This window comes from Sitodiplosis mosellana, unplaced genomic scaffold (genome assembly GCF_009176505.1).
Source record: "Sitodiplosis mosellana isolate CC-2019 unplaced genomic scaffold, AAFC_SMos_1.0 Smas_scaffold_1, whole genome shotgun sequence".
NCBI lineage: Eukaryota > Metazoa > Arthropoda > Insecta > Diptera > Cecidomyiidae > Sitodiplosis > Sitodiplosis mosellana.
In genome coordinates, this window is record NW_022595244.1 from 4,147,577 (window position 1) to 4,167,606 (window position 20,030).

Sequence of the window (20,030 nt, forward strand, 5' to 3'; positions counted from 1 at the left end):
GATAAAAATCAGTTGCACGCAAAAGAGACATTTCAAAAGGTTACACGTAAACGGAACATTTTATTTTGTCGCATTTTGAATTTTAAAGCCGTGATTACAACAACAATATACTTCTCTCTTGCGTGCAACCTTTTGAAATGTCTCTTTTGCGTGCAACTGATTTTTATCCTGCTTTTGCGAAAAACCTGGTAGCGTCAGTCTTTTATTCTCACGCGTTCATATAATAATATTCAAAGAGATAAAATGCAAAAGGTTAACGTTGCATTTCAGCTATGACAAATCATTGTAGATGAAGACGAAGTAAAAGTCCTTGATTGTTGTTTCATAATTATGAATGTGAAACCAATTGGACAATGTAAAATGTAACTTTAGAGTCAAATTTAGCATTTAAATAAAAATGTTCAACTAATTCATGTTTTGGAGGGGCTTTTTTCACCGCTATTTAATAGATAAGTTTTACAATGATCATCGTTAACGATCACAAACTATTCCAATTTTGACTACGACCGTCAAACATTTAACGCACATTTTTTTAGATCAGTTTTTGTTATACCGCCTTTTGAATCTTTTCTCGATATTTTGAGGCTTAAGCCAACTTTATTGTGAGAAATTGGATACTGGGAAAAAAAATTCACCAGAGAAAAACGTGAAAAAAGACCAAATATTTTTCAAAGAAAAAAAAAACGATTGAAATGTCCACAAAACTCGTTACAATTGTTTTATTTCTGTGCATGTGTTCAGTTGCGTTCGGTGCCGTTGGAATGTCGTTTCGTTCAGTGCATCCGGGTAAGTGAAGAAAAGTGGAAATAAAAAGATTGAATGGGGAATGTGGGAATGACAAAATAAATGTTGAAAAAATGATGAGGTGTCGAATTTTCGACCAAAGTTGAGGCAAAAATCGATAATCAGTGCAAATTCCTCTCGAAAAACTTGTTTTTTTCTTAAAATATTCAATTTTTTCAACATCAATCGTATTAATCTAGATCATCCGCGGCAATGTTGGGATGCTAAGACGAATTCAGTCTATTCGGTTGGCGTGAGTTATCCGAGAGGAGAGTGTAAACGTGTAATTTGTGGCTCTGACTACTCCATGCTCACATTCACGTGAGTACATTCTTTCATTTTGTTTCTCAATCATGTTTTGATTTAAACGCAAGTGAAATTAGTTTGTTAAAACTCGTTTTTTTTTTCTTTTTTTCGGTAGATGTGATAAGACAAGTGTATTATCTGGTTCAGACTATCGGTTTGCACCGTTTCGTGTGTCGAAGCAATTCCCAGATTGTTGCCCTAATTAGATTAGGAAAATGTGTCGAAAACACAATTTTTGTTGCATGTCAAGAACAAAAAGTGTTGAGATTTCTTTTTATTGTCTATTTATTTATTGAAATAAACTGTTGTTAGCCAAAGTTTCTGTTCTTATTATTCATGAATTAAATCAGACTGCAAGCGATGAATTTATACGAAATATTTTCTTTGTATGAAAGCAAAAAAAACCGGTTTGTCTGTCGTCGTCGATAAAATGCTGCTTGTCTCCGTGCCAATTAACAACTCAAACAATCTGTCACCCAGATGACAACACTTTTACACTAAAAACGGCTACTGTTGACTTCATAATTATGAAGCGAATCCCCTTTTATTTGCTAAATGATTCAGATTATGCAAATTAGTTAGCTCTGAATGTCCATCGAAATTGAATCGCAATTCATATTTTTCTGATCGGACCAAAACAAAATGCTCACAGCATTAACGATTCATTCATTGATCGACACGCTGATTTGAATCATGAACTGCTCGAATTCAGAGAAAAGACCCAGACTTGATTTGAAAATAAATTGTAACGTCACAACTAGCCTTAATATTCAACAGCACGAAATAAGACGCAAATTCAATGGAACAAGAGAGAGAAAGAGAGAGAGAGAGAGAGAAAGAGAAAAACCAGAATCGAAAAAAATAATTGCAGTCGAAACCGCATACGATGGAATATCAGATTGTGCATTATAAATATAAGCGTTACATCCGATTAGAAGTTCAGTTTTTCCCAAAGCATTGAACAATCCAATACACAACAGCGATGCGCTCATTAGCAGTAATTGTGTTACTTAGCGTGATTTGTGCTATAAATGCAGCTGTTTCAATCTCTCTGCCGACGAAACATGCAGGTAAATTAAATGATAATTATTATTTGTTGCGTTCATGACCTTTTGTACGTAAATAACCGTTGAATACGCACTTGTTCTTTCTTCACTCAGATCACCCAGGAAAATGCTGGGACGACCATTTAAAAATGGAATTTGACATTGGATTGAATTATCCAAAAAATGAGTGCATGGAAGTGCATTGTGGCGGTGATTTCTCTATGGAAATTAGGAGGTTTGTTTTTTTTAAAGAATAAATATTGATTTTCATAGTAAATTGTTGTTTTGAATCCGAATCAAAAGAATTAAACGCAATTTTTACACATTTTATGTTGCAGTTGCGGTGCAGTGTTGCCTCCGCTAGGCTATCACAACGAACGGGATTATAGCAAGAAGTACCCAGACTGTTGCATCAAACTAGTCAAAGATGAAATCAAGAATGAGGAAGCTGAACCTGCACCATCCACCGCATAAAGCGGTGAACCATTTCAGTTTTAAAATTAAAACAATTGCTTGGCGAACTGGTTTCACTGACGAACACCAATCATAGTAATAAAGAAAATTAATTGTTATTACGGCGGCCAAGCATCGTCTGGCCAAGTATTGTGTTAAATCCCAAGATCATATTTAATCGCATGCTTTATCATCGTGTTTTGATCGATTCAATCAAATGTGTGTTTTTTTTAATAAACTAACGAATCAAATGTAAATTTCTTTTTTCTTTGAAAGTCTGTGGCTCAAGAATGTTGTGAAGAGAATAAATTTAAGCAAAAATTGCGGTTATTACCCAATCACCGTAGTCACATGAATTAAACCGATTTAAATATTCCGTAACTTCACGTCTCAAGATTGTTGTTTTTTTTTTGGCTTTCGTATGCTACTCTGATCGTGAACCTGAATCGCGACCGGTAAATTTTATCACAAATTTTACGAAACCTCAATCATATGCGATCAACTTGAATTCGAAGTGTTTTCTGTCTCTCTTCTTCTTCTCTTCATTGGTATTGATTGTTTTTTTTATCTTTAAACGTGATCGGTTTTTATTTTCACAATCGAATTGACATTTTGGCGGTATAAATACGCCACATTGAGTTGAGGCATTGGCCAGTATTCTTAAGGATTTTATGACGATAACAACTTGAGTTTTTATTTCGCTTCGTTGGTTTGAAAAATGTCGAAATCTTTCGTTGTTTCAATTTTGCTCGTTTTGAGTGTGATTTGCTATGTGAATGGTGAGACTAGTGCTGTGAAAGTGACCACACCACAAAAAAACCCAGGTGAATTTCATTAATTCAGTGAATAATTAGTGATAAACATTTTCTTATTGGAACATTCATCTGAAGTGATTCAATGATTTGTTATTGATTCCACCAACCAAATAGATCATCCAAATAAATGCTGGGATGAAGCCTCACAGACCGCTTATTCGGTTGGATCACATTTACCGAAGAATTCATGCGAACGCATTCATTGCTATCCTGATTTCCGTATCAAATACACATCGTAAGAAATACAATTTGCTCCAACAAACCACTCAGTGACATTTGAAATGTTTGACAAAAATGTGATGATGAAATGTTTTTGATGATGATTTATTCAGATGTGGTACACATTCCGGTGGTGAAGGCTATACAATCGAACAAGACTTATCTAAAGCGTATCCAGACTGTTGCGCTAAGCTAGTCAAGGTCGAGAAGAAAGCCAAACGGGTCGAACCCATTAATGCAAGTGAAGTGAAAATCAATAAATTCCGCACCAGAGATCGATCAGTTGATTTGAAACTTCATAAAGCTGAATCCACACCAGCTCCAGCGAAGGATGCCACAGAAAAAGAAACCGCGAATTCCGAATAAAAACCTCTAAAAATATCACAAAAAAATAGAAAAAAATATGCAATAAAAAGTTATTCATCGGTATGTTTCAACTAGTTTTATTTGTAAATAGAGAATGAGATGGAGGGAGTGATACGATTTGATTGAAGGAAAAAAGACTTAGACGTCACCAAAAGGGAAAATCCAATATCAATGTCAGTTACTAGGTGTTATGCAGAGCAGATGTCGGATTTCACGACATTTAAAAGCGCGTTTCGCTTTTTATTGGCCACCAAATTGACATGATGCAGGCCCCTCTCGTCGTCGATGAATATACGCTAATTGGCAACTAACCATATTCTGTCAATATTCTCAATCTGCATAAAGTGTGCGAATGTACATTGAATATTAAACATTTTTCGTTGTTTTCAGTGTTTTTTCGACGTTCACTTGGAATTTCATTAAATAAACAGTCGTTATCAATTTGCTCCAACGCATAATAGATTGGCGCGAGTGAATGGAGTGTGCTCACAACGTAATCAGAACGGGTGAAAATGTCATAAATTCAACTGTGCTACAGCGTTTTGCTGATATGAAATGATAAACATCCCAAAAATGTTGTTATTATTATTTTGTTACTAACGAAAATTTAACTACATCATTTCCATAGCAGCTATATATAACAGAGCGGTTAGGAACAAAGCGTCAAGTCATTACTTTAGTGACTACCAACGAGGGAGTAAGTCAATTTAATTAAAATGGCAAAGTTTATTCTACAATTATTCGTTTTGCTTTGTGCCATTTACATGGCTTCGGCTGCTGTCGCTTATGGCTTGCCACATAAAGGTAATTTTTATACATTTTATATAACTTTGGATTAGATTTTTTTATTGAAAATGTTCAATTATAATTAAAATGAATGATTATTCCTGAAGATCATCCTGGACAGTGCTGGGATGGTGAAAAAGCCTATAACAATGGCACCTACTATTCAGAAACGTGCACAAAGCTAGTATGTTTCGAAAACGGCGATTTTTACATTGAATCGTAAGTTGGATTTTTTTTTAAAGTTATGATGAATTTCTTTGATCATTCCATTGATATGTGTTTCGATGAACCATTTTCCGAATTTTTTTTCACAGATGCGGATCAGTCTCACCACCTGAAGGCTATGAAAACGTTCCCGATTTTTTGAAAAAGTATCCAGATTGTTGCATTAACTTAGTGAAAAAAGAAGACAAAGAGAATATAATTGAATAAACAGAACGTTTTCAACATTTATGCAAACAATTTTTTTTTCTATTTGAATTTCATTATTACACGCCCATGAGTGTATCTTAGGGAAATGAAACGATCATTTTGAACCTTGTACACTGATAGACTGAGCTTATCGCATGCATCATTCGACCTACAGCACTAAAATGTGCAAACATTTTACGCCACTTGAACACAACTTCATCTCGATTGGATGTGTAAATAAAGTCTGAGAGCATAAAGCACAAATAGCCGTGCCGTCAGAATGTCAGTATTAAACTTGTCGCCGCAGAAATAGGTACGCAGAAGATGAAGTTTGGTTTCGCATTGTTTTGTTTGGTGTTTATGACACTGATTTCGTCATTGGAATGTGCCGATCGAGTTGTGTGGATCGCAGGTGAATCTGGTGTTCATCCCGATCATCCGGGCAAATGTTGGTCACAATCACTGAACAAGGAATTTCGCCTTGGTGAAGAAATCACCGACAAAACCAACTGTGAACTCATTCGATGCGGAGTGAATTTGAAATTTTCGAAGAGAGTGTGAGTGATTTTTATTTTTATTTAAAAAAAAAAAGTGCAGCAAAAATGCGAATATTCATGTAAATTGTATTTTATCAGTTGCTCAACCCGATTACCACAGCCAGGATGCTCAAGAATTAAACCAGATGACTCGAAAAACTATCCAGACTGCTGCGGAACGATACATTGCCCACCAGTTAAAATTGACTACTGAATGGAATGAAATTAAGTCACAACCAAAAATCACTTTCTTTCTAGTTCGCATCAAGCTTCGTCCATTGCGAAGAACCAATACATATTGACATTATGACAAATTTGAACTGATTAACACTCAAGATCGAATAAATATATATGCTAATTTTGTGTTATGTAACTTGTTTTATATACCAATAAACAGCTAATCTTTCTTACAATGATAAAGTTGATTGAAAAAAGTCCAACTGCCAAAATTGACCAGCGAACGGTATCAAAGAGAGAACTTTATTTAATCGCATCCTTGTATCAGTGAACATAAAAAAAAACAAACTCTAGCAATAAAAGCGGCTGAAAACCGAAAATTTTGCATAACCATGACATCAGAAATCATATTTGTTGGTAATGTACTATGATAACCTTGAAATATACTTTCGACATCTTTCACCCCGAAATATTGTTATAAAATGCAATGCAAAGTTATGCTCAAATTAGTACTGTTCCATATTCTAACCAGTTAAATTCTAGAACGAAAAAATGGTCAAATGTTTGTTTTTATTCGTGCTCTTTGCCGTAGCTTACTTAAGCTCGGCTGCTGTATTTAACTATGAAAATACAGCAAACAAAGGTATTTTTTGCATTTGATTCAATGATTGATTCAGTGATGAATTTTTTTTTCCAGATTATCCAAACCAATGTTACATTGAAGGAAAAGCCTATCCAATCGGTACGAGCACTCCTAAAGGAGAGTGTTTTAAAATTACGTGCAGCAGCGATTTTTCAGCTGTAAAACAGACGTAAGTGTTTCGACTTTGAAAAGTTTTTTTTAGTGTTAACGATATTATTGTTTCTGGAAATCAGATGCGGAGCCGTCGGACCACCAGCAGGCTTTCACAATGAATTCGACACGACAAAACCATACCCAGAATGCTGCGTTAATTTCGTGCCAAATAAGAGCTTGTAATCGTGAATTCGAAACAGTTTAAAACAAGACCGCAGATCGTCGCTTCGCTCCTCTCTGCGTTCTTTTTGCGTTGTTTAAAATGGTTTTTTTTTAACGTTAATTTGATTTTTCCATCAAATTATTCATTCAAGCACTACATGGAATGTAGTTTCAATCGAAGTATACATTTCTGTATTTTATGAAAATTATTTTAATCAAAATCAATAATGTTCGACCTGGACAAAAAGTTCATTAGACAAATCTTTCTCTAAATTGCCGTACTTTGAAAAAATTAAATATGTAAGAGAAACATTAAAAAATTTAGTTATTAATCATATGGATACATAAATAAATATTAATATATATTAATTAAATAAATTATGGTTTTATTAATTATTATATTATCTTGGTTTTGGGAATGATAATGTGAACGTGGATTGTACATTATTTCACATTGAAAATTAAAATAATATGAAATTTTTTTTTTTGAGTTATCTCAAATATGAATTACATGAACATGATATTATTATATTTTTGTAATTAGGCGTAATTGCTTTATTTCAAATTAGAACTTTGGATAGAAAAAAGAATTAATTTTCGGTCCAAAAAAATGGCCTGAAGAGTCTTAAAAATTTCTTGGGAAAAAAAAACAAATGCAATAGCCTATATTCCATGTATTCTACATTCCATGTAGTGCTAATACCATTTGACTGATTTATAAAAAATATGTTTTAGCAGCAGCAGAACGATCACTAATAGAGAAATTTGTTGAATTTCGAATTTTTAACGTGTCAAATTATTTACTTTAATGTATAAGTCTATATTTTCTGATGAATATGATGATGAAAACACACGGCGCATTTGTTTGTTTTATGATTGAAAATAACACTATCGCCAAAAATGACCATGGCGAATGGCATTGAAGCGAGAACTTAATTTAATCACATCCTTTATGCTTGTATTGGCGAATATTATAGAACAAACATAAACTGTTGAAATTTTGGCTAGTATCATGATAACCTTTGTTAGATTTTTTGCTCGTAACTACTCTGAGAAAAGAGATTTATGGTTATGTTATACTTTTTGTTTCGACACTTATTTCACAACAAGAACTTGAAAACTTTGTGGTGATTTCTGGTACCAAAAATATTTTCAACTTTTTTTTCACTACTAAGTCAAAAAAAACTTTGTGGTGCTCTAGCGGCAAAAATATATTTAGTACCGAAAATCACCATAAAGTATTCAAGTTCTTGTTGTGAAATAAGTGTCAAAACAAAAAGTATAACATAACCATACCTCTCTTTTCTCAGAGTAAAAGCTTTATTTTGTTATCAAAGTTTGGAATATTCTTTCGACATCTTTCAAGTCGAATTATTGCTATAAAATGCCATGCAAAGTTGTGCTCAAATCAGTACTGTTGTATATTCTAACCATTTGAATTCTAAAACAAAAAAATGTCAAAGTGCTTGTTTTTATTTGTGCTCTTTGCCGTAGCTTATTTAAGTTCGGCTGCTGTATACAGATATGGAAATACAAAACACAAAGGTATTTCTTGCATTTGATTCAATAGTTTTTTTAAACGAATTGCTAAGAAAACACCTTTTTTAGATTATCCAAACCAATGTTACGTTGAAAGTGAAGGAAAGGCCTATCCAATCGGTACAACCGTTCCTAAAGGAGAGTGTTTTCAAATGTTGTGTGGAAGCGATTTATCACTTGTAAAACAGACGTAAGTGACCCTTTAACCCTTTGACGACCAAGATTGAACGGATGAGAATTTTGCAATTCTGATTGCAGATTCGTGCTCAGCGACCCCAAAAATCATAATAAAAATATTATCAAAAATTAATTTTTTTAACTGGAAATATGAAAAAAATAATGGGACATATGTGTTCCATCGGTCGGTAACGGTAACTACCTTTGTATGGAAAAAAATATGTCTCCCATAAGAACTACGCGTAAAATCTTTTTCGTTTTTTAAATTTTTAGAATCGTTTGGAACCGAAAATGGTTTGAATTATGCTTTGTTGTTAACCACGAATTTAATGATATTTTAGTAAATTTTTGTGTTTGAAAATTCGCGAATAATGGCCAAAATACAGGGAAATACGGGGTATTTATTTACCCTTACCGACCAATGCGACACATATGTCCCATCGCGCCAAACGCAATAAAAAGTGGAAAAAACGTTTTTTCTAAATAAAGTCGATGATTTTTGGAAAGTAATGGACATTTCGCACATTATTCCAAATTTTCAGCTTTAAAAGTTCCACCGTTAAAATTATATAGCATTTGGCGAAAGTTGAAAAAAAAATTTAAGATTTTTTGACTTTGGAGTGTTCTATCCAAGTGTCTTTACAACGAATATCCAATATTTTGGAACTTTCTGATAGGTACATAATTTCTCTTTCAAAAGAAACCAATTTCACTAAAATTGGTTGAGAAACGTAGAAATTACAGATGAAAAACAAAATGGGACATATGTGTCCCATTGGTCGTCAAAGGGTTAAAAAGTTGGTTTCAAAAAGTGCTCACAATATTATTGTTTCTATTAGGTGCGGAGCCGTCATTGCAACAGAAGGTTTTCGCAATGAAATCGACACGACAAAACCATACCCAGAATGCTGCGGTAATTTCGTTCCGAACTAATAAGAGCGTGTAGTTATGAATTCAGAACAAGTGCAGCTAAATTATACTTACTTGATCAGCTGAGAATTACCATTTGACTGATTTATAAAATACATTTTAGCTGCAGAGCAAGAATCATTAATAAAGCAATTTGTTGAATTCAGAATTTTTGAACATGTCAAATTATTTTACTTAATGTATAAGGCAACATTTCCAGCTCAATATCAGGAAGAAGATACTGGGCATTTTTTTGTTTTTCTGTTTTCAATTTTCAATTTTCAATGTCACTTTGATCACTTCAAACCATTCTAACTATTCACAATAGGCTCATATTATACTCATATAATTTTGAGTGAATAGAAAATTTCAGATTTTTTACCATAGATGGCGTTGTTTGATCCAATCTTTCTCTTCTTTTGAGACGAAATTTAACGAATTTGTTTTCAAACAAACAAACCTCATTCTTCCACTCTTGACCAACAATCCGACTTCTTAGTTATTCATACATTGCAAATGTGTCAAAAAAAACGTATAGATTTTATTATTCAAAATGCGCAACGGTACATTTATTGTATCAGTATTTTTGATTGAATTCTTGAAAATTCCAAACAGACCTAAATAGAGGCCACGATAACGGATGTTTTTGAATAATTGAGATAGGAAAAAAATCATGCCAATTTTATTTATTTACGTCTTAAAATTAGAATTATGCGCAAAAAATGATCGATATGTGAATGGCTTTGTCTAGTGTAACCCGTTATTTATGCTAACTTTCATTCGATATATTCTCGTCATTCAAGATTTTAGTCCCACTCTACGTTGTCATATAAATGTTGAACACTCTTTTCATTAGTATATAAATAGTCGAAAAATTCAGAAGAAATTCTTTTCCTTGCCAATAATTTTAGAATCGAGAGTAACAGTTTTTCTTGTAAGTGAGTTCAAATGTCGAAACTATTTCAACAACTGATTATGCTATCTTGTGCCGTTTACATGGCCTCAGCAAGTCTTGCAATCGCTCTCCCGAATTCAAGTAGGTAATCAATACCAAATTCAATGAAAATTCATTGAACATATTATAAATCAAACAAATTTGAAATGAGTGTCTTTCTCAGGATTCCCATCGAAATGCTATGACGGTGAGAAAACTTACGATGTTGGTGTCCATTACCCAGGAAATAAATGTGAAAGCATAATATGCCAGGAGGATTTGAGCCTTCTTTTTAGAACGTAAGTAAACTCCCACGTTCATTTTCTTCTGTTTTTTCAATCATTTATTCAAATCCGTATACGTTTTGCAGTTGTGGCTCGGAAGCAGCGCCCGATGGATACGAAATTGTACAAGATTTAAGCAGAAAGTATCCAGAATGCTGTTCCAAACTAACTGTGAAGAAGAAGAAGAGTGAACAGAAGTAAACCTAATGAGCCTATTCGGGCGACACCCTCATATGTTTCGAAATTATTGTAAATTGTGTCGGTTTTTATTTGATTTATAAGTGAATAATTATGCAATTAAAGTTAGGAATAGTTGGGGAGAGTTTTATGCAAACTAAACGATGAGTATTTTTTTCGCTGTAAATGCTTAATGTATTCCGAATTCAAAAATGCTTTTGATAAAAACAGAAGAAGTATTCATGAATACTCATAAAAATTTCTCGTTATGAAAATATCAATACTGCCCATATTCCGTCTTTCAATAATACCTTAATTAGTAATTGATAGACGACACAAAAGCTCAACCCATAAAAACTCAGCTGATCATAATACTGTTCGATGAGTTTGTTATACTACATTTTTTGCACACACGCTATAGTCTGCAGATACGTAATTCTCGGTTGACTTCATTTGTGAGTCGTCAATTACAACACAAAATCTATTCACGCCATAATTGAACGTAGGGAGAATGAGACGAACAAATCGTTATCAATGTCTTTGATGGGCGTCAACCCGATTGCAATGGCAACCGCATTAAACTAGATTCAATCAGATTGCAATCAACAAACAAATGGACGAGTCTAATCAAACCAAACTAAAAGCGTAAATAAATCATGTGCAATTATTTCAATAACATTCACTTTTTTGTTTTTTGTTTTGGTATTCGTATTTTCGTGTGAATTTTATCACAGCACCCAGATTTACTCCACTTCAAGTAGAGAAAATGTATATTCCAAGGTTGAAGTAATGTTCGCTAGATGGTGTGATATCGTGCATCAACGCCGTTTTTCACCTTCCAAAGCCGATAATGCAATAAAATTCACTGATATTCTTTGCATGGATAGAAAGTGCAAATGTCGTCACTCACAAAAAAGGAAACAGCGTCCGATATTGCTGACGATTTTGCCTTTTTCAAACGTGTGTTTCACTGAAAATTGTCCGACAAATGAACTCTGCCGTAATCTGCTCAATTAGTGAGAGTAGTAATCGAACTCAAGGAGAAACAAGAAACAAAAACACTAAACTGTTGAAATGCATTTTCTTGGCAACAAAAATCCCCCGCGATGCTGTGGCTACCGCGTTGCTCGCACAAACACCAATGAAATAACTTCGGATGAAATATCGTCGGAACACAGACTTATCAACATTTATAAAATGCTTGTGAAGTGCCACGATGTACGCAAATGAACAATCAATATTTAACATTACCCATATACTGTGGTATCGCAAAAAATACACACAATCCGTCTGGCTGAAAATTCCATGAGTGTGTTATCACGAATATATATATATATATATTCTTTGAAATCGGAATAAGAGGAAAGAGTGGCGATCGTGACTGAGTAGCTGTAAATGTGTGATTTGAGACACACAAGGCAAAAAACAATCTCAAAAAATGGTTATGTTATCTATTATTGCGTCAAATGTGTGCTAAAAAGTTGTAATTAAAAGAAGAAGAAAAGGAATTGCTGACATATATAAAGACAGCATAGAATATTGAATTGAAATCTCCGTTTGCACAGTTACAGTTTAGTCGTCGTCGACGAAGTAATTAGTGAAAAACTCCTCGAGAATTCAAGAAAAAAATCAAAATGGCCAAGTGTGTGCTTCTTCTTCTTGCTTTTATTTGCGCTGTTCGCGCAAATATGAAGCCTGTACCACCCAATCCAGGTAATTATTTTATTTTTTCCTGATGAAAAGTGATTGAAATAATTAAAAAAATATTTGTGAAATCTTTCAGAAAAAATTTGTTTTTGTTAATTATTCAACAATTGTGTGTTTCTTCCGCAGATTTTCCCAATCAATGTTGGGATGGCAAAAACAAAACGTATAACATTGGCAAATATTATCCATTGTTGCATACATCGTGCAAGCAAATGTGGTGCCGTGAAGACTTCATCTTGATTAAAGAAGAGTAAGATCTTCATGTTGATTGAAGAAGTTTGTCCTCAATCTATCTATATTCAGAGAAATTGTGCTTATATAGTGTATTCACTTCACACAAATTAACACGTTTTCTATTTCACACTGATTAGCTGCGGTATAGTGGAAGTACCTACAGGCTACAAAAATGTCCAAGACTTAACAAAGCGATTTCCAGACTGTTGTGTGAAGCTAATCAAGATAGATGACACTGAGAAAGAGAAAGAGAAGAGCTGAAGATGGACAAAGTTAACCACAGTTTTTTAGCGATTAAGTTGTGAACGATTTCATTTGACTCAGTATGCCATTTAAGTGATAAGAAATAAAAACCTTCGCCTTGAGCACATCGTCTGATAGAATGTGCGTCCGATGCAAAATTAAATCAACAAAAAGGAATTACATATGACAGTACAGTGTACTGAGTACACAATCAACATCATCATCACAGAGAGTTGACTGAATGAATTCCGACTAAGCATCGTTCGTATACGGACGTTTCATTCACCATGCGTCCACAATCATAGTCACTAGCGTTCGCCTAGCGGCAACCATTATCTCTGTAAACAATACGATACGGCTAGCGTATGTGACAATGATTCAACTGAGATGCATCACTTCAGAAATTTAGTCATACGAGGTACCTCGATCATTCTAATAATCTAGTTTTACGCTGTGCCTTTGTTTGTAATCGATCGAAATAAAATTACTCTCTCTCTCTCAGTCATTTTGCCCAGTTGAAGTGAAGCTGTTGTGTGTTTTCATTAATCGTGTGTTTTGCGTCTACATTTGCGAGCGAAATATGTGGGTTAGACGTATTTCAGTGATAAAGTTATTTTTAGTTTACGCTTTGTTTATTGCCAATGCTTTGTGCAATGTAAACGACTACGACATCACTTGCAAAGATGAAAAAGGACAGAATGTTGACTGGTAATTACTAAAAAGAAACATTTTCTCGAATATATCTTCGAAATTGAATTCATTTTCATCATTTCATCCCTCTCGTTTAACACATTTTGTCTTTATCTCAATTGATATTTCGTTTCGATTCAAAGGTTTTACTTGTACAAATTGCCAGGCCGATTCGATGCGTCTATTCAGAAAAAAGGATGTTTGTACTTCTTCATAACACCAAATTCGGTTAGTTCACAATGGACGTTATCCGAATTCTCTTTGGAAAACGAAAAAAGTATGGCCGGACAAACGCTAGCGCAGGCCTATTTCAGTGCTGATCAAGTGAAAGAAGATCGTGTGTTGATTGCCTACAACGATGAACCACCAAACGCAAAGGGAAACTCGAAGAATGGACATTTGAAAGGTGTTGTCGTTGCCGATAAACGAAGTGGATTCTGGCTAGTTCACTCAGTACCACTATATCCAAATATTACGTGTGAGTATTTTTTTCACACTGTTTTGTTTTCGTGTTTAAGAAATCTTTGATGAATTTTTTTGGTCTTTTTTACGATTTATTCTTTAAATTGAAATAATAATAATAACCATGAATAGCGTATTATGCTAATTTAATTATTTCAATTGATTTTGTTAATATAATAATAATAATAATAATAATAATAATAATACACCGCCAAAGACTGGCTGTTTTTATTCAATTCTTTATGATTGATAAAATAAAATAAATATTGTAAATAGAGCTGATTTAGCCGATTAGATTTGAGGAAAAAAAAATAATTATCAGTTATTTTACCATTTTCAGCTGATGCAAGCGATTACCACTATCCGTCGACTGGACTAATTTATGGACAATCTTTTCTCTGCTTATCGCTGAATGCGAATCAAATCGATGTTGTTGGCAAGCAACTTATTTACAACGAACCTCAAGTCTACGAATCTAAATTGCCGCAAAGTTTAGTTGAAGCTTTCCCAAATATTCAACGTTTGATCGAAGGAAAACGCATAATTAACGGTCCCTATTGGAATGAGGTTGACTTAACCACACTGAACGGGGAGGTCTTTAAAGCATTTGCCAAATCATCGAAATTCTCCAAGGAACTCTATGAAGATTGGGTAAATTATCCATCCACGCAACTATTTCTCAATCGACTTTTTGCTCTATGAAACAAGATAATGTGAATTTTCGCTTGATCCCAGATCGCACCCAGCTTGAATACTAACCTATATGTGGAAACATGGCGCAAAGGCTCTGGCAATTTCCCATCGAATTGCACAAAAGCAACACGGTAAATGCAAACCATTCTTTACAAGAAAGTCTTCTCAACTTTCCTTTTTTATCCTTGATTTTTATTCAAATGAATCTAAAAACTTTTAACTATTGAAAAAAAAAAAATCCTCCGATTTTCAGTGTATGGAATGTGTCGAAAGTGAAATTTAATCAAAGCATTTTCTTCCCGACAACGGATGACCATTCAAAATGGGGAGTGAGCGATGATAAATCGGATTGGGTATGCGTTGGAGATATCAATCGTGCGGTATGAATGAATAAATAACACAAATGTACTGTGTGATTCATAGATTTTCTTTCGATATTGATATAGGCGATGCAAACGAGACGCGGTGGAGGGAGTGTTTGTCATAATTCAAAATCGATTTCACTGAGCTATCGGGCACTTATAGCAGATTTCGAACCTTGTCCAACTTAAAAATTGTAAAACATCATCAACTTTCCATATGGCATCTCACCATGGAAATGCAGAAAGCACAATCAATGTTCAAACAATGAAATGTCATGTTTTCAATATTAAAAGGCAGTCCATTGTTTCTGCATTTCATTACACATCAAATATTTTACAACTTTTCTCTCCACTTGATGAGAAATCCGAGCCGAAAAGACTTGTACAAATTGAACAGAATCAAATGAATTGCATTGGATTTCCACTAAAATTGTATCATTCTCAATTCAAACAAATAAAATGGCTTTTGAAACACAGTACACTTTTCCAATTTATCGAGTGGATTCTTGTGAAAAACTAATTAAAATTAAAAAGGCGATGCGAAAAAAAGTAACGATGAAATAAAATGTAGTAATCAATACCCACCTGTTTTCGATGTTAAATTAAATTCGCCCAGATTGGTATTGCACGGTATTGAGTTACAGAGAGACTGTAATTTGCAGAATGAAACAAAAGTGGACCGATTAAAAGATAATTTCCGATTGAAACGTAATCCATTCGCGGAGCTGCCTGTACCGGAATATCGCAATTCAAAGGGATATTATCGTGATTGATTCACATCATTTTCCATCTGTTTGATTTGTAACAACATTGTGATGCATAATTGCCCACAGTTGCGATGCACACACACGTTGGCATTGTTTAATTGGATACACATTCGGTACAGTGTTTTAATTAACAGATGAAAATGTGCAGCACTCTTTTTTTTCTGAGTTCCTTCTCGAGTAAATCAATAATGAATGCCATAAGCGATTTATTTCTGTGAGGCACAATGATCGAAAAAAAAAATCGATATTTTTCATTATAGTGAAACTCAATAATCGAAACAGAGAAAAAAACGTAATTAAATCGTTCCTCACGCTTTAGCTTAATTTCTTTTTTGCCTATGTTCACAAAACCGGAGAGAAAAAAAGTGCACAAATATGCAGTTTGCATGGTAAAATTATGTATTTTCAATATAAATGGCAACTTAATTATCGAGGGTTCGTGTGGAACAGCTCAACTGTCAACAGTTGAATCAGTCGGAACAGAATGCTGGTAGCTATGAGAAAAAAGAACTAATTCATCGCAACTGGTTTCCACCCATAAAAACATACACACAATTAATGATCAGTTATGAGTTTTAAATCGTCACTCAATTAAAATGATTTTTTTTTTTCGATGGATTTTTTCACCTTTGGGCTAAAATCAAATGATTTTTTAATCAGTGTAACGTTTTTCTATAGCACTGATTTTTTTGTCCACATTTACTACACCAGAAAATGGTGAGTTAGTGATTCATAACAAAATGCCAGACATTTTCTGCTTTTCATTGACCATCACCATTGACTTTTTTTCGCGTATCTTTTCTCTGATTTTCACGTGAATTGAATTTCAATTTTTTTTGCGTCTCTCTGTTTCAAATGATGCGAATTTCAATGAATAATGCAGAAGAATGCTTGCGTATGAAAACGATTGAAAAGCGAATGAATCCAATGACCATTGTCCACGGCCGCCGCCGCCGCCGCCAGTATGAATTGACAATTGTGTGTGTGCGCGTGTGTGGTCACTCTATAAATTGTATAATTTGGCGTGCATCATTGTTTACATAGCAAATGAACAACATTTACAAATGACCATTCGAACATGTGAAACAAACAAGTGTAATAAATGCAATTCCGATCCGAATGGAACACGGCACGAGAGAAAAAAAACTACGGTGTAGGAGAGGCAAAAAAATATAACTGAACATCAAATACTGTATCAAACTGGACGCAACGCATTGAGAGCAAACGAGGGAAAAAATTATCACCGCAAACATAATGAATTCATAATAAATTGATAACGAAAAACCAACAGAACAGCAAAAATACGAAAAGCGATGGGAAAAAAAGCATAACCGCGTATGTGTCCGCAACACTCAGAGAGAGAGAGAGAGAGCAATGCAATCGAGCGAACATACTTGTATTAATTGTTTTTATGAATAATTAAAGACTCGCCATTTTTCGTAATTGTGCTTTGGCGTGTGTCTGTGTATGTGTTTTGTTCATACGTTTCATTTGCTCGCATCTCGTTTTCCAACCAACCATTGTTTGTATTCATCATTTTTATTTCGTCCGATTGATTTTACCATCGGTGGTCGTCATCATCGTCGCCGTCATCGGCGTATATGAGTGGCCACATCGTCATACACATTTTAGCATATTCCCATTCGCAAACATTTGCATAACAATATCGAAATGACGAAAATTGGTGAAATTTCATTCTCTTCGCGTCCTTTTTTTTGGTAATCCAATTTAAATAATTTTCATATTTTTTCGGAAAAATAATGATTACGAAAACAATGCGAACGAGGAAAACAAAAATATGGTTTTTGCCATTTGATTGGTAGATACATTTTTCTGTTTCATTTTCGAAATATATCTTCGGTTTGCATTGAACTTCAACTCATACACCGCAGAAGTACCGCACAAGAAAGGGGTTTGAGAGCGTGTACAATAGGGTGTTTTTGGTATTAAATAAACAGAAAATGGTAGTTTTAGTTTGATAGAGCAGAGAATTTAGAATCGATTTCATATATTTTTGTTCGGAATCAGTCCAAGATGCCACTACCCACAAGCAAAACAAATGTTCGTCGAATTTTGAGGTTATATCACTATTGGCTAAAACTAATGTGATATTTTCCACTTTTTTCGATTCAATCTCACTGCCAGAGATGAATTCTCAATGCAAACATTTATTTTGACGTAATTTTCATTGGAATAAGTGGCCAAATAGTCGAAAATTCACACAAATTGTATTGCCTCTTTGACCGGTTCTTCAATCATAGAAAAAACACCGACAAACTCATTTTTTCACAGAAATTCATTCAATGGATTTGAACTAGACGATGAATTATCTAAATCCACTAAAATATCCATTCGAAAAAAAAACAGGAAGGCCAAATTGCAGCAAAACCAAAACGTAAACAAAAACGAGCTGTCATTATGAAATTCGGGCTTAGTTTGATGTTTGACAAGACCAAAATACATCTGCGCGAATCACTGTGTGCGAATTGACTGTGATCCATTCGCACAAGTGCATTGGTAGCCCTTTAAAATTTCAAAGAAGCCCAGATTTCATGATGACAGCTCGTTTTTGTTTACGTTTTGGTTTTGCTGCAATTTGGCCTTCCTGGTTTTTTTTTCGAATGGATATTTTAGTGGATTTAGATAATTTATCGTCTAGTTCAAATCCATTGAATGAATTTCTGTTAAAAAATGAGTTTGTCGGTGTTTTTTCTATGATTGAAGAACCGGTCAAAGAGGCAATACAATTTGTGTAAATTTTCGACTATTTGGCCACTTATTCCAATGAAAATTACGTCAAAATAAATGTTTGCATTGAGAATTCATCTCTGGCAGTGAGATTGAATCGAAAAAAGTGGAAAATATCACATTAGTTTTAGCCAATAGTGATATAACCTCAAAATTCGACGAACATTTGTTTTGCTTGTGGGTAGTGGCATCTTGGACTGATTCCGAACAAAAATATATGAAATCGATTCTAAATTCTCTGCTCTATCAAACTAAAACTACCATTTTCTGTTTATTTAATACCAAAAACACCCTAGTGTACAATGTACATTCTATTGTTGAAGTGTGAAGTTCCAAAGACACTCTGGAGATAAATTTGTGCATATCTTTGCTACCGAAAATAGGGAGAACGGGAACGGGAACGGGTACTTAATTTTATGCAAAATTCGTTGAAATTCATATATATATATATGTATATATACCTATAAATGTGTAATAATATAGAAAAGTGCAGCATCGTTAATGTCTTGGAGATCGTCGCGTTGTGAAGCATTTAAAGTCATATCGAAACCACTCATTGTGACGTCTACCCTTTTGAATATTTAAACCACTAAGAAGGAAAATGTCGTACGATGCACATGCCATTAAATAACGTTATTACAATAAAAGACGGTATTAAAATGATATTTTGTGTGTTCGTACGTTGAATAGTTGAAGCGAGCGACATGGCTTTTGTCGACAAAGGGCATTTTACGAAATGTGTCGAACGCGTATCGTAATATAAACATTTTTGCATGCGCGTTCGCTACACCACAATAGCGAAATATGTGTGTATATATAACGGATTTTACATTGTCGCATCACAAGTTACTACCCGTTGTTGAAACACATTCGATACGGCAACAAATCACGTTCCTTTTTCTTCTACTTTCCGGCATTACAATAGAAACCGGGGGCTCTTAAATTATATTCTGCCACGGTGAATTTTTGCTCGACACGCTACGAATGCGATCGATGGTGCTAAGCTTTGGTTTGAACGAATTGTGGTTAATGGAACTGATGATGTGGCTTTTCGTCGTCGTCGTCGTCATGCTCATCTTGAGTTTGGAAAACGGAGCACAGAGCACACGCTCTATCTTTCTCTATTTCGTAAGAAAAATTTGCTGGGCAATCATGTCATATTTTTCTTAGAAATATTTCCCATAGACGAACAAAGCAAAAATCTTTCGACAGAACGAAACTTCTAATCTGTTGTTCGAGATTCGAAAT

The 20,030-nt window shown here is 34.2% G+C and overlaps 6 protein-coding genes and 1 long non-coding RNA gene across 7 annotated transcripts in view; all 7 read left to right on the forward strand.

The window, feature by feature from the left end:
* LOC129564684 (apyrase-like) overlaps positions 1–1,476 on the forward strand; it is a 4,593-nt gene extending 3,117 nt beyond the window's left edge. Inside the window, exons 9-11 of the mRNA XM_055438850.1 lie at positions 40–786; positions 984–1,104; positions 1,205–1,476. The gene's annotated coding sequence lies outside the window, so the exon portion shown is untranslated. The remainder of the gene's footprint in view (positions 1–39; positions 787–983; positions 1,105–1,204) is intronic.
* Positions 1,477–2,002: 526 nt separating this feature from the next.
* LOC129564687 (uncharacterized) lies at positions 2,003–2,978 on the forward strand. The gene is made up of 3 exons (XM_055438854.1): positions 2,003–2,159; positions 2,250–2,370; positions 2,474–2,978. Exons 1-3 carry the CDS (start codon positions 2,072–2,074, stop codon positions 2,607–2,609), a joined length of 345 nt encoding a protein of 114 aa, XP_055294829.1. The 5' UTR covers positions 2,003–2,071; the 3' UTR covers positions 2,610–2,978.
* Positions 2,979–3,218: 240 nt separating this feature from the next.
* Positions 3,219–6,089, forward strand: LOC129564690 (uncharacterized). Its single transcript, XR_008687540.1, has 6 exons — positions 3,219–3,412; positions 3,518–3,638; positions 3,736–4,792; positions 4,882–4,993; positions 5,089–5,742; positions 5,821–6,089. It is a non-coding gene; the product is annotated as an uncharacterized LOC129564690 (long non-coding RNA).
* A 309-nt stretch (positions 6,090–6,398) lies between these two features.
* LOC129564688 (uncharacterized) lies at positions 6,399–7,234 on the forward strand. The gene is made up of 3 exons (XM_055438855.1): positions 6,399–6,541; positions 6,596–6,710; positions 6,775–7,234. The coding sequence occupies exons 1-3, from the start codon at positions 6,451–6,453 to the stop codon at positions 6,875–6,877; spliced, it is 309 nt and encodes a 102-aa protein (XP_055294830.1). The 5' UTR covers positions 6,399–6,450; the 3' UTR covers positions 6,878–7,234.
* Positions 7,235–8,248: 1,014 nt separating this feature from the next.
* Positions 8,249–9,650, forward strand: LOC129566864 (uncharacterized). Its single transcript, XM_055443164.1, has 3 exons — positions 8,249–8,401; positions 8,465–8,585; positions 9,412–9,650. Exons 1-3 carry the CDS (start codon positions 8,311–8,313, stop codon positions 9,503–9,505), a joined length of 306 nt encoding a protein of 101 aa, XP_055299139.1. The 5' UTR covers positions 8,249–8,310; the 3' UTR covers positions 9,506–9,650.
* Positions 9,651–10,387: 737 nt separating this feature from the next.
* LOC129566855 (uncharacterized) lies at positions 10,388–10,949 on the forward strand. Its single transcript, XM_055443152.1, has 3 exons — positions 10,388–10,517; positions 10,600–10,714; positions 10,786–10,949. Exons 1-3 carry the CDS (start codon positions 10,430–10,432, stop codon positions 10,898–10,900), a joined length of 318 nt encoding a protein of 105 aa, XP_055299127.1. The 5' UTR covers positions 10,388–10,429; the 3' UTR covers positions 10,901–10,949.
* A 1,290-nt stretch (positions 10,950–12,239) lies between these two features.
* Positions 12,240–15,744, forward strand: LOC129566851 (deoxyribonuclease-2-alpha). The gene is made up of 8 exons (XM_055443140.1): positions 12,240–12,589; positions 12,710–12,833; positions 12,955–13,768; positions 13,894–14,228; positions 14,553–14,863; positions 14,948–15,036; positions 15,159–15,285; positions 15,352–15,744. The coding sequence occupies exons 3-8, from the start codon at positions 13,641–13,643 to the stop codon at positions 15,454–15,456; spliced, it is 1,095 nt and encodes a 364-aa protein (XP_055299115.1). The 5' UTR covers positions 12,240–12,589; positions 12,710–12,833; positions 12,955–13,640; the 3' UTR covers positions 15,457–15,744.
* The last annotated feature ends 4,286 nt before the right edge of the window (positions 15,745–20,030 follow it).

Bases quoted from the DNA above. Each gene is read 5' to 3' on its own strand.
- LOC129564687 (XM_055438854.1), top strand. From the start codon at position 2,072: ATGCGCTCATTAGCAGTAATTGTGTTACTTAGCGTGATTTGTGCTATA. The intron at 2,160-2,249 runs GTAAATTAAATG...TTCTTCACTCAG, and splicing joins TCTGCCGACGAAACATGCAG to ATCACCCAGGAAAATGCTGG. The intron at 2,371-2,473 runs GTTTGTTTTTTT...TTTATGTTGCAG, and splicing joins TTCTCTATGGAAATTAGGAG to TTGCGGTGCAGTGTTGCCTC.
- LOC129564688 (XM_055438855.1), top strand. From the start codon at position 6,451: ATGGTCAAATGTTTGTTTTTATTCGTGCTCTTTGCCGTAGCTTACTTA. The intron at 6,542-6,595 runs GTATTTTTTGCA...TTTTTTTTCCAG, and splicing joins TGAAAATACAGCAAACAAAG to ATTATCCAAACCAATGTTAC. The intron at 6,711-6,774 runs GTAAGTGTTTCG...TCTGGAAATCAG, and splicing joins TTTTCAGCTGTAAAACAGAC to ATGCGGAGCCGTCGGACCAC.
- LOC129566864 (XM_055443164.1), top strand. From the start codon at position 8,311: ATGTCAAAGTGCTTGTTTTTATTTGTGCTCTTTGCCGTAGCTTATTTA. The intron at 8,402-8,464 runs GTATTTCTTGCA...CACCTTTTTTAG, and splicing joins TGGAAATACAAAACACAAAG to ATTATCCAAACCAATGTTAC. The intron at 8,586-9,411 runs GTAAGTGACCCT...TGTTTCTATTAG, and splicing joins TTATCACTTGTAAAACAGAC to GTGCGGAGCCGTCATTGCAA.
- LOC129566855 (XM_055443152.1), top strand. From the start codon at position 10,430: ATGTCGAAACTATTTCAACAACTGATTATGCTATCTTGTGCCGTTTAC. The intron at 10,518-10,599 runs GTAGGTAATCAA...TGTCTTTCTCAG, and splicing joins AATCGCTCTCCCGAATTCAA to GATTCCCATCGAAATGCTAT. The intron at 10,715-10,785 runs GTAAGTAAACTC...TACGTTTTGCAG, and splicing joins TTGAGCCTTCTTTTTAGAAC to TTGTGGCTCGGAAGCAGCGC.
- LOC129566851 (XM_055443140.1), top strand. From the start codon at position 13,641: ATGTGGGTTAGACGTATTTCAGTGATAAAGTTATTTTTAGTTTACGCT. The intron at 13,769-13,893 runs GTAATTACTAAA...TTCGATTCAAAG, and splicing joins AAAGGACAGAATGTTGACTG to GTTTTACTTGTACAAATTGC. The intron at 14,229-14,552 runs GTGAGTATTTTT...TACCATTTTCAG, and splicing joins ACTATATCCAAATATTACGT to CTGATGCAAGCGATTACCAC.